Genomic DNA, 12156 nt, shown 5'->3' with positions numbered 1-12156 from the left:
CTTAATCTGTCTTTGAGGTGTCTGAGGATCATCTCAACTGTTTTTGGGAAGTATGAGAAAAGCTCACGAGGCTGGAAAAGAAGGAGGCTTGTATACCAGGGGAAGGGCTATACTTCTTTAGATCTAGACCTTTAATTCTCCCAGACAGGAGGAAACCCCAGGTGTGTGAGGAAAATATTGTTTTTATTGTGTATCCACTTGTAATATTACTGATTGCTATGAGGAATTCTATATCCTTCTTATCTTTCCATTAGCAAATCTTCAGTGCACCTCACAAGCAGCAGGACATGTTTTTTAAAGCTTGTGGTACAAGAATGCTGACACTGTTTTCTTCAAACAAAAAAATGAGAATGCATTCATTTTTGCCATTTACAGCAGAGCCTTTTTCACTTGGAAGTATTTTAAATATACTTTAATCATTCTGGTAAAGTTTGCAGTTGTCTTATGAGAAACAGCCATTGTAAAACAAAAAAGTATAATTGTCATTATTAATCTTATAACATTCAGCTTTGTTTGCTGTTAATGCAGCAATGCATAATATTTCAATACGTGTAATATAACCAAATCACAGCAGTCTCCTTTTGATCTAGCACGTGGAGCAGCAGTAGCTGGCATGGCCGTGTTAAAGGAGGAATGAAGGGGTTCCAGAACTTCATGGTTTCTGATAGTAACATGACTTTTGTGGAATTTGTGGAGCTCTTCAAATCTTTCAGGTGAAACATATTGTTATTCTGTACTGATCTCGTTCATCCAAGTTTCTGAAAGAGCTAAAATTAGACTTCTCATGTCTTTCACAGTGTCCGTAGCCGCAAAGACCTTAAAGACCTTTTTGATGTCTATGCTGTGCCTTGCAATCGATCCGGTCTAGAGCCTACTCCACTTTATACTAATTTGAAGATTGATGAAAACAGCATTGGATTCCAACCCGATTTAGGTTTGTTAAAGAAGAAAACACAACCGGTAGACTACTGAACAGCTTCAGTTAATGGCCTCAAGATAACATCTCTCAGTCAATCTCATAAAGAGCGATCGATTATAAGTTAAGCACAGGATAGCTGCCATACCTCCAATAACTCCTGTTTAGCTGGTTGTAAGGCAGGTTCTTTCTTCAGAAAGGAAGAAAAGTACTCCTGTTTTATGTTAACCAGATAGATTTGTAACTAACTGGCATAGCAGAGGCAAAAAGCTTTTTGCTAAGAGGCTGGGCCCGACGAAGGAAGCGTCTGGTTGCAGGAGCTCTGGAATCTGCCATAGGGTTAATACAGTGAGCAAACATAGGAATCAGAAAAAGGCTGTGCCCTGTGTTTCATCTGTTTTTTTGTTGGTTTTTTTTTTTTTCCTTATCTATCTGGTTTCCTAGTAGATCTGTTTCATTTGGGACAAGGGGAAAGGAAACCTTTGTACCTCTTTACATTCCCCAGTTGCCATAATCTAAGTTTGGAGCTTTGTTCACATTTAAAGAAAGCAGTATTTCTGCCAAGCAGCCTGTGGGGAGGGTACAGCACCACTAGTATGTGGAACTGCAAAGAGATAAGATCTGTGGGCAGGCTGTGGGATTGCACGCAGCAAAAGAAAGGCTTCAAGGCTGTACATGGTTGTGAGAGGGTGCAGGAGAGTCCTGGGTGACAGTGGGAGAGACTGTGGATCCATATTAGACATTCCAGGATTGTGTATAATAATTAATTGCTTACAATAGTTCTCTCCCACTGCTTTACATACACTAAGTTAACACTTATGCTCCTATGAGCAGATAGAAACAAGATGGTTCTGTTCATGCTTACAATGTTATGGGTAAAATGTTCAATAAGATATTCAAGTATCTTTGCAATCAAATATGTTAAATTCTATTTTATACGATGTATCCAATACACATAATGATATATCTGATATTTATTTTTTATTCTTTGTTTGTTTATTTTTAATAGATTTGTTAACTAGGAATGTTTCAGACCTTGGTTTGTTCATTAAGAGTAGGCAGCAGTTGTCAGATAACCAGAGGCAAATATCTGATGCTATTGCTGCTGCCAGCATTGTAACTAATGGTACTGGAGTGGAAAGCACATCACTGGGGGTGTTTGGTGTGGGCATCCAGCAGCTGAACGACTTTCTTGTGAACTGCCAAGGAGAACACTGCACCTATGATGAAATTCTCAGCATTATCCAGGTCTGTAACACAAATGTCTTGCAATCCCTTTTACTAAGAGTCTTGTTACTTCTGTTTTCCCTGTAAATGTGCCCAACAGTATTCTTTAAAGACATGGGGTATTTTATTTTGTTGTTCTTGTTTCCATTTGACAGCTCTAAAATTTAATATTATCCTTATTGCAGGCTATAAAGTTATGCAGATATCCACATATGCATGCCCATAAAAAGAAAAGAAATGATGCAAATAAACAGGAGTAGGTTTTTTTGCTATGTACTCTTTACCTGGAAAGGGGCATAACACTCTCAGAACAGAAGCAAATATAGATGTCGTTCTCCATTCTATAAAATGGCTAAAGTGATCATTATGTAAAAAACGGGAAAATTACATTAAAAATGGATTTCCTCCAAATGTGTAATTAATACAATCCAAAACCAACTTGGGAGTTCACTAAGGTTAGAAGTTGAGTATTTGAACTATTAGTATATAACAGATTTGCAAAGCCCAAAAGACAGAAGTTCTAAGGAAACGTTCAGGTAGCACAGCAACAGCGTCCAATTCGACATGGTGTTGTTTGAACACAATAGGTAGGAAGAGGATACACGATTATAGATCCTTTCTAATTTCAGCTGAAGTACTGACTGTGCTTTGAATGGGAGATTGGATCAGGTGACCTTCCAATATCCTTTCCAACCTGAATGATTCTATGATTCTGCAATTAATAGCTTAATTTGCTTGTTTAGTGATTTTTAAAGCAAGCATGAGTATTTCAGTAACTCCTTTAGAAACAAAAATGCTAGGTTTAGATATAGTAACTGGTTAGTTAAGTATGCAGACTACACTGTGAAAATACAAAAAAGCAGTCTTTCTTAAAATCATTGTTATATGTGTCTTAAATTTCTTCCTTCCTGTAGAAGTTTGAGCCCAGTGTCAATATGTGCCAGCAGGGACTACTATCTTTCGAAGGATTTGCAAGGTAATTGTTAATTTATATATGTGATACCAGTGTATGAATGTGTGCATGACATTCACAAAATACTCAGCACAGCATGTAACTTCCTGACATCTTCTCACTTTGAGGTTTTTGATGGATAAAGACAACTTTGCCTCCAAAAATGATGAGTCACAAGAGAATGCTGAGGACTTGCAGTTTCCACTGTCGTATTACTATATTGAATCTTCCCACAATACCTACCTTACTGGCCATCAGCTTAAAGGAGAATCCTCAGTGGAGCTCTACAGCCAGGTATACGGGGTTAGATCATTGTGCAGTTTTCAGCAGTAATGTGTTTGTTTAACTGGCAAGTGCAGGAACATGACCTTTTTGCTTTGTAACTCCGAATGTTCTAAAACCTTGCTTGTAAAATGTTGGAAAACATGATGTGTGGGAAAGCTGCCCATAAGCACAGTTGTGTTCAAATGCCTTTTCTAAGGCAAAAAAAAAAAAAGAAAAAAAAAAGGCTTAGTTTGAGATTCATAGCATCTAGACACCAGTCGGTCTGACCCAACCTGCTAAAATTAGACTTTCCCACAGGAAAGACTGATCTAATATTTTAGTTCATTCAGATGTCAGAAACACTATTCAAATATTGTACATTGCACTGCAAAGTCTAATTTCAAATGGAACTGTAACATTTAAAAACATTACTTCTAGGAATATTCTAGAGCTATTTACACTTTCTGCCTGATGAACAGGAAAAAATCAGTTTCTTCCTAGGGCGTTTAGTTCTGTGTGTGTTTGTGTGCATACTGCATACCTATTTATTGGTATGTCTGTGTATTTATCAAATACTAGAGAAAGCACTGCATTTCCTGCGAGTAGTGCTTTTGTCACTCTAGATGTTAGTGACTCACTATTGAAAGGGCTCATCTGGTGTCCCATGTGCCACTTTACTTGGAGATTTAGATAGAGGGCTGAAGCTGTATTAGGAAAGCCTGAATAATGATGTTGAAAAATGCGATTCCCATAGTATCACTGCACAGAGTGGTGTATTTTGTTGGGAATATATTGGCAGTGAGATAGAGCTCAGCTGGCTCTAAATTAAGCATGATGCAGGAAAGCTCTGCCTGTCCCTAGACAGTTATCCCAGAGAACGGGGCAGCCTGTCCTGGCTCAGCATGCCTGGCTCTCACATGAGTGGTGATACCAGCCACACACACAAGTGCCCAAAACATTCTTAATAGCAGAAGTAATTTTTCTGAATTGGAGAAGTTTTTTTTTTTTTCTTTGTTCATGAGTATATTTGCTGGAAATTATTTTGATAGTAGAGTTCTTCATTTTCAGTAAAATATTTAATAGTAATAGAGATAACTTTTCAGTGATAGGCAGTTCTAAATAAACAGCAATAAAAAGCACAGGATCAACCATACATAATACAGCTTATCTTTCCCATCATCCTGCTTCTTTGCTTTCTTTGATAGTTTTTTAGAAAGCACAGCTTCTTCAAAGAAAGAAGTAAATTAGCTTATTATCACTAAACAGGATGGCCAGGCACATTTGCATTCTGATTATCCTTCTGAAAGTTCTTCACTAGATATTATTTTCAGACCATCTTCCATTTAAAAACCTATCAAAAACAACAACAAAATGTCCCAAAGCAAAAGCTGCAATGCTGTGCCCATAAGCTGTCATGTTAACAACCTGGAATATATTGCCATGTTATTTTCCAACTGCTTTTGCAGGTGGAAATGCAGGAATGTTTTTGTCCCTCAGGACACTGAGGTATACATTAAGAACCATTTTCTGCAATCAGATTCCATGTGTTCTGTAAAATACCATGAATTTCCAAGCTTTATAGTACTTCTCCTAAGAACATACGTGCTTTCTTAATTTTCCCACTAGGGACTGCCATTAGCTGGGGGCTGCAGCTTCTGTGGCCTGTGTTTACAGAGGCTGCTCATTCCGGCTCCTTTTCTGAACCACTGTGCTTTCATCTTCCTCTGCAGTGTCTTCTGCTTTGATGATACCAGGCTGTGGCTTCTATATGCTACTCTGTTCAATTGCATTGCAGGTTCTCTTACAAGGCTGTAGAAGTGTCGAATTAGACTGCTGGGATGGCGATGATGGGATGCCTATCATTTACCATGGGCACACTCTTACTACTAAGATCTCTTTTAAGGTATGTTAGTAATTATATATAGAAACAAACAAATCTGTACTATTTCTCTGACAAGGCAAAAAAAAATAGCCTACTAGGAAAATGCAAGTCTGAGTAGACTAAATCTTAATAGAATATGAACTCGGATATGAACTACTTCAGCTATGAACTCCCTAATTGTAAACATTATGCTTTTTGAGTTTGTATTTGTAGCAGTTGTATGGTAACTTTTGTGTGGCTTTTTTTGATGTGTCAGCATAAATCTAAGAACCTGTTATCAGTTTTTTTATAAAGAGATGCTAGGCTGATCTGTAGGAGCTTGTCATGGAAACAAAGTATGGATTCTTTCTTCTTAGAAAGGAAAACAGATCCTTTCAACTAAATCAAGCTAACTGAACGCTGCGAAGTAATCATGTTCTTTCAATGACCCTTCTTTCTCTCAGGAGGTAGTTGAAGCCATTGATCGCAATGCATTTATCACGTCTGACATGCCAATTATCATATCCATAGAGAACCACTGTTCCTTACCTCAGCAGCGCAAGATGGCTGAAATTTTCAAGGTGGGCCATAAAATGCAGTAAATTAATCTAAGGACTTGTCTTGGGATTCTTCCATAATATATCTCATTCTCAATATTTCAGAATGTATTTGGAGATAAGCTGGTGACCAAGTTTTTATTTGAGAGTGACTTTTCTGACGACCCCATGCTTCCTTCACCTGGCCAGCTGAAAAGAAAAATCCTGCTTAAAAATAAGAAGCTCAAAGCCCATCAAACACCAGTGGATATATTGAAACAGAAGGTATAGTCCTTCCTGAATAGCAAGCAGTGGGACTTAACTACAGCTAGAAGAAATTCATTTACATTATGTACTTTCATATAAGATGCAATCAGTGAAGAAAACTCTTACTAAAGGTACCTTCTCGTAATTTAATAATGGTTCTATTGTGATAGGCTCACCAGCTGGCGCATATGCAAGCACAGGCTAGCAATGGTGCTAGCAACCCCACACCTGCCAATGAAGAGGAAGAAGATGAAGAGGATGAGTATGACTATGACTATGAATCTCTCTCTGATGGTAAGAATATATATTTCTTTCTTACAATGCTGTTGTTAGGGAACCGTAGCAGTAAGACATGTCAATATTATTTACATTCCAATTCAGGAATGATAAAGATAAGTTGATCTCACCTTGTTGGAGGAAGATATACTAAATGTCCTTATTGGCTCTTTAGTGTGGTGTCGAGGACACAAGTGTTAAATCTAACCATTTGATGTTTTAACTGCACAACATATGCTAAATTTTAGTCTTTCTGGATTATTTTTATATTTATCATTAATTATGAAAATAACGATTACCTTCACAGTTCACTCTATCTATATTCAAAGATATTGTCTTTTCTAAGGAGCTGAGACACCTGAAAGCTCAGATTCATGACAGGTTAAGTCCTTGCATCTGCCTGGTCTTAATCTAAGATGGCATCTTAAGGAATCTTCATCTAAGATGCAGATTCTCCAAAACCCCATATTGTTTCTTTCTAATTCCAGATACCCCTGAAATATCTATTTTAGTTCAATTTTGTTATTTTTCATATTCATTATTTTTTATTATTTTCATAATTTGCCAAGAATATATTAATGTAGATCACAGTGCACTTGAAAGACGAGACAATCCAACAACAGCTGGAAGTCATATCAAGCTCTTTGGCTAGTTAAATGCTCCAGCTTTGTTAGATATCTCCAGAAATGGGTCGCAAAGCTGATTAAGGGACAAAAATTTACAGATGTACTTCACTGTAGATAAATGCAAGGTAATAAATATATGGGGAAAAAAAGCAGAACTTGCTTATGTGATCCAAAGCTCTACACTCTCTGTAACCATATGGGAGATGTTAAGAGTTGTTATAGGTATTCTAAAATTCTCAGCTAGGTGTATGGTGACAGCCAAAAAAGCCTATAAAATATTGTAAATCCAAAAAGATGATTATCAGGAACAGAAGTGAAAACAAAGCATCTTTTTGCTGTTTTATAAAACCTCTTTGTTCCACAGCTTGAGTTCTGCATCTAATTCTTGCCTCCAGATCTCAAGGAAGAAGTTAGATAGAAAGGCAACCAAGTGGAATGGGCAGTGGCTCTGCAGGAGTGTGAAAAAGCTGAAATTTGTCAGTTGGTGGAGAAGAGGGCTTAGGGCTGATTTGAAGAATGTTTACTAAATGATTAACTGATGGATAAAAGGGAGTACAGGACTGTTACGAGGTCTAGGAAGCTCTCAATAGAACAAGTAAATCAGTTTAAAACAGGTAAAAGAAAGTACTCTTATGCAGCTGGTAGTAAAGAGTGGGAATTTGCTGCCACAGGAAGTTGTGGAGACAAACAATATCAGCAGATCCAAAAAAAGACTGAACAAACCATGGACAGGATTTTAATCAAAATTTGTAGCTAGAAATGTGTGGCCCAACATTCCAAATATTTAGTAGTTGTGGATGTTAGGATGATTCAAGGCAAATGGACCATGCCTAGTGCTCTCTTTATACAGCATCTTCTGCTGCCACTGTCAGAAACAGAATACTGTGCTAGATGAACTATTAGTCTGATACAGCTGAGCACATTCTCCTGGCTGAATTATAAAATCATTCACTTACTGAACCCTTAAGTCTAATGGGTACCTGTTTAAGTTCTATGTGTCATGTTCAGGGAAGGTGTGAGGTTTAAGCACACACACTGCAGCACAGGACCTTCTTCTGGTTGGTCTCTCATTTGCATTACTTCCTTCTGTGCTGAATTTTTTAGAAAGGTAAAAAAAAAATAAATAATTAATGAATGCCGGATCTGACTTACTGCTTGCAGGGCAGCAGTATTGTTCACGCTAATAGAACATTTATGAGGCTAGTTCTGTGCTGCCTTCAGTTGTGTTTTGCTAGAAAGTTGGTCTAGCTGGTTATCATCAGTATTGTCCTTGTATGGAGCTGGGTGGGGAAAGCATAGATAAAATTGCTGTGAAAAACTGAGATTGCTGTTAGCATGTTTGCCAGGAAAATATTGTTAGCTGACTGCAGTAAGTGATGGGTTAGCAGTGTTAGTTAAGAGAAGATTTGAGAAATCTGAAGGTAACGAGTTAGTCACAGCTTACAATACATGAAGGAATCTGAGGCACATTTACTGCCTTAGTATGACTATTATTCTCTGGGATTTTTACTTATGCTGTTATTTTGGCAAAACTAATCTAGGTAACAGTCCATAAACCTTCTAGAAGATTTTTGTTTTGATTTTCCTCACTGATACGTTAGGTTTGCGTCAGGCTAATAGTTTTACAACTGACACTTAATTTTCATTTCTCTGGCTGTAAATCTTAATTTCCTTTACTCTTATTCCCTTTCTGACTCCGTTTCCCTGTAGCAGATGTCCTTAATGCTTCTCCTGCTCCTAACAGCCAGGAAGGTAAAGGCCGTTTGGTTGAGCATTTTAACTGCATGAAATCAGCACTGCATCACCAGCCTGTTAAAAACAACCATGTGAATATCTGGTTTCTACCTCATAGTAAAACTACAATCAGATACTTTTATATAGCATTGTTAACTGGTCAGGAAATGTTAGAGGACTGCATGTGCGACACTGGTTATGCAAAGAAAGAGTATGGTCAAAGCATCAGGGATATCAGGAATAAATAAAACCATTCCTTTTGTGTCAGTTTCATTATTTTGATCCAGAAAGACCAGTTAGAAGGAGTAATATTCTCTGAGAAATGCTTTAAAGAGGAATTCTATCGATGTAAAAAATATTCGTGTACAGTGAATGCAAGGAGAGAAAAGGCAAAACTCTCTGTACAAAGATACATACGTGTTTGGTGTGGTTAATTGTGTTTGGACATGAGCGATTCTTTCTTGTTCAGGGGTATTCCTTGCTGTCACATGGCAAGCTTGAAGAGTTAATATAAATCCATGAAATGATTTTGTTTGGAGCATTTTCTGAGCACAAAAGGATGGGCTCTAAAGAAGTGCAATATATTAACCAAAGCTCAGCATTAAAATTTTCAAGTAGAAAGCTACTACTAAAATAAAAGAGAATGCTTTGACCAGTAAATGCATCATTCTGGTTATTCAGATAAAATACACGGCATTATCCACAACCACTATTAATTCACGTTTAATTTTCAGTTGAAATTTTTCTGGCTCTATGTTTATTAAAATCCCATTGATTTTTAGATAACATTCTTGATGACCGACCTGAGAATAAATTATCAAGTGATAAGCTGCAGTTTGAATATAATGAAGAGACTGCCAAAAGAATAAAGAAGGCTGATTGTGCTACTTACAGTAATAAAGGAAAGGTAGTTCTGCTTTTTCCCCCTTTGTTCTCAGCCACACTTTGATACATAGCCAGCTTCAAAAGGATTTGCACTGCTTAGATAACCGAGACATCAGATGGCAAATGTACTTGAATGAAAACAGATAGTAGAAAGTGTGGAAACACACCAGAGAAGATATTAAATAGAATTAAATTGAACATTCTGTATGCTGGTCAAGTAAAGTCTTTAGAGGTTATTGGATGTGCAGGTTGCCTGAAAATTATAACTGTTGGTGCTGTCTCTGAAAGGTGTAATTGTAGCTAAATCCTGAGGGTTAGTGGTGTGCCCAATACCAATTGACATGAATGGAACTGAGAATTTCATCTCAGTCTTCAACATCTTTGTTTATCAAAATAACTTAATTTACTGGTTTATGATATCAAATAACCACATTTGTTTTCATTAAGTCATCAGACACCGAAAGCACTGCATTGCTGTGTAGTTTCTCCTGAACACAGATGTTTTTGTAAAAATTTGTAGAACTGACTCTAACGGATGGATGTCTTTGCACACTCCCTGTTTCAGTGACAGATATTGGCACATAAGCCAGAGACCTGTTAGGCAAAGACAGCAAACCACACTGAAAGAATGAGATTAATTATTTTAAGGACATAAGTAAGATATACCAGAGTACTTTCATATTCAGTAATTTTGTTATTTATGTTATTGGAATTGTCACTTAGGTTTACGACATGGAACTGGGGGAAGAATTCTATCTTCCACAAAACAAGAAGGAAAGCCGACAGATAGCCCCAGAGCTATCAGATCTTGTCATTTACTGTCAAGCTGTGAAGTTCCCAGGTAAGTACACTTCTGTTTTATTACCTTAAACTTTCTGTTTCTTTGAGATACTGTGTTGATGTTTTGAATTGGTCAGTACAAGCATCTTCACGTTTAAGAAGCTGAGGATCTTTTTCTTGATGATTTGTTAGTCTATTTAATCAAAGTTTTATACATAAATCCATTATGGGAAAACATATTGCTTGCCATAATAAAACGCTTACTTGAAATTGAAATTTTCCAGTCTTCACAACTTAGGCAACTGCTTCTTTATTCCAGGAGGGATGAAACAAAACTTTGTCTCTGAATTTCCATGTAAAGCACAAAATTCGGAAGGAAAATATTTCTGAAACTTTTTCTTAAAGCAATCCCATTTTACTGTGTTTCATTTTTACCTGCAGCCTGCATTTTCATTTCTTTCCTAAGTGCAGAGGAGGGGAGCCATTTGTGTGGGTAATGCTGTGAAAGCTGAAACCTTCTGAAATCACTTACTTCTTCCAGCATCTGGGCTGGTAATTCAGGAAGAAGAAAAACAAAATGGCCTTTTCATGGGGTGGATGAGGATAGCTGAATGCAACATTCACTCACACATTCCTTATGGAAAGGGTTAAGAAAATAAGGTTTTATTTGTATAGTAAGAGGAAGGAGAGGAACTGGAGAGTAAATCACTGATAGTTACTGGTTCGTTGAATCATAGATTCTATAAAGCATGAAGTTTGGTATATTTTGGCTCATACTTTTTTGTACATAAATTCTTTTAAATTGAGATTTTATTGTTTATTGATATGTTTAATGTTTTGAATGAAAAATCTTCTTTTTAATGGAATGGTTCTGTGTGGAAAAGTTAGCAATTCTGCCAAATCATGACCTTATACAAATAGAACTATAATCAGATTAGAGAAGCTAGCCAAACATAAAATAGTGTCAAATAGGCAAGATAAACATGCTGAAAAATGGAGAGGCATTCCTTTATTATCTTTTATAAGTGTAAGAATTGTAGGTGTTACTTGTAACAATAATAACTCCTAAAAATTCAAATTTGATACTCATTACAGAAATCTCCAACCTTTCAAATAAAATATTTTCTTTTAAAGAATGATATTTAAGATTAAGCAGAGGTAATTTAAGTTGTTCCAAACATTTTGACACTCAAAGAAGTTATGGTGATCTGTGATATCTTTATAGCATTTTAGGTTTTTTCAGTTAGAAAAGAAATGCTTTCCATATGAGATTTCTTCTTCTTGCTTTAAAGAGCACGTGAGTGGAATAATTGGGAAAAATAAGTTCCATTCACAGATGAACATATGAAGCTAGATGAATTAGTTTTCCAACAAACTCATGTATTTTTTCCTCCTTTGAGACAAATACTGCCTTCTCTGCAACACATGTAGACATCATGACCGCATGCTTATTGCTCATCTGGAGGTCACAGATATGGTACATGCCACTGTTCTGCTGTTCTGTCTCCATATTGTCTGTTAGTGACAGCAAGGCTGGTAGATCCATGATTATGTAGTGCTGTTGACTAGTTTTCTTCCCCAACTCAGAAAATGTAAGACTTCTGGAGATAGTGAGGGAACAGTCAGTGGCTGATAATAATGTGAATACTTCATTTCTCTTGTCACCATGTACTTCTATTCTGTGTTCACAATTGTCCATGTCTCTGAAGGTCGCTCATTGATTTGTGACTATAAAACAAGACAATAGGACAAGGACCATTCTCTTCGTTTAGCCTTGCCTACTGAGTAACACAGACTTTCAACCAGCTTCTAGGTTGAATTCATCATGTAGA

General features: G+C 36.8%; 1 protein-coding gene across 4 annotated transcripts in view; it reads left to right on the top strand.

Annotated features, from left to right (window-relative positions):
- PLCE1 (phospholipase C epsilon 1) overlaps positions 1 to 12156 on the top strand; it is a 145854-nt gene that overhangs the window by 120692 nt on the left and 13006 nt on the right. For 2 of the 4 annotated variants that reach the window (XM_090145214.1, XM_090145213.1), the window contains exons 13-24: positions 591 to 713; positions 798 to 934; positions 1926 to 2164; positions 3058 to 3119; positions 3224 to 3389; positions 5155 to 5262; positions 5685 to 5801; positions 5883 to 6041; positions 6194 to 6317; positions 8636 to 8677; positions 9442 to 9566; positions 10268 to 10385. In XM_090145214.1, coding sequence (XP_090001340.1) covers positions 591 to 713; positions 798 to 934; positions 1926 to 2164; positions 3058 to 3119; positions 3224 to 3389; positions 5155 to 5262; positions 5685 to 5801; positions 5883 to 6041; positions 6194 to 6317; positions 8636 to 8677; positions 9442 to 9566; positions 10268 to 10385 — 1520 coding nt within the window. The remainder of the gene's footprint in view (positions 1 to 590; positions 714 to 797; positions 935 to 1925; positions 2165 to 3057; positions 3120 to 3223; positions 3390 to 5154; positions 5263 to 5684; positions 5802 to 5882; positions 6042 to 6193; positions 6318 to 8635; positions 8678 to 9441; positions 9567 to 10267; positions 10386 to 12156) is intronic. The other 2 variants (XM_090145215.1, XM_090145216.1) reach the window with 2 other exon arrangements.

Source organism: Phasianus colchicus, chromosome 8 (assembly GCF_987193195.1).
Source record: "Phasianus colchicus chromosome 8, bPhaCol1.hap1.1, whole genome shotgun sequence".
In the NCBI taxonomy this organism is placed as follows: Eukaryota; Metazoa; Chordata; class Aves; order Galliformes; family Phasianidae; genus Phasianus; species Phasianus colchicus.
This window is presented reverse-complemented; position numbering and strand designations above follow the sequence as displayed.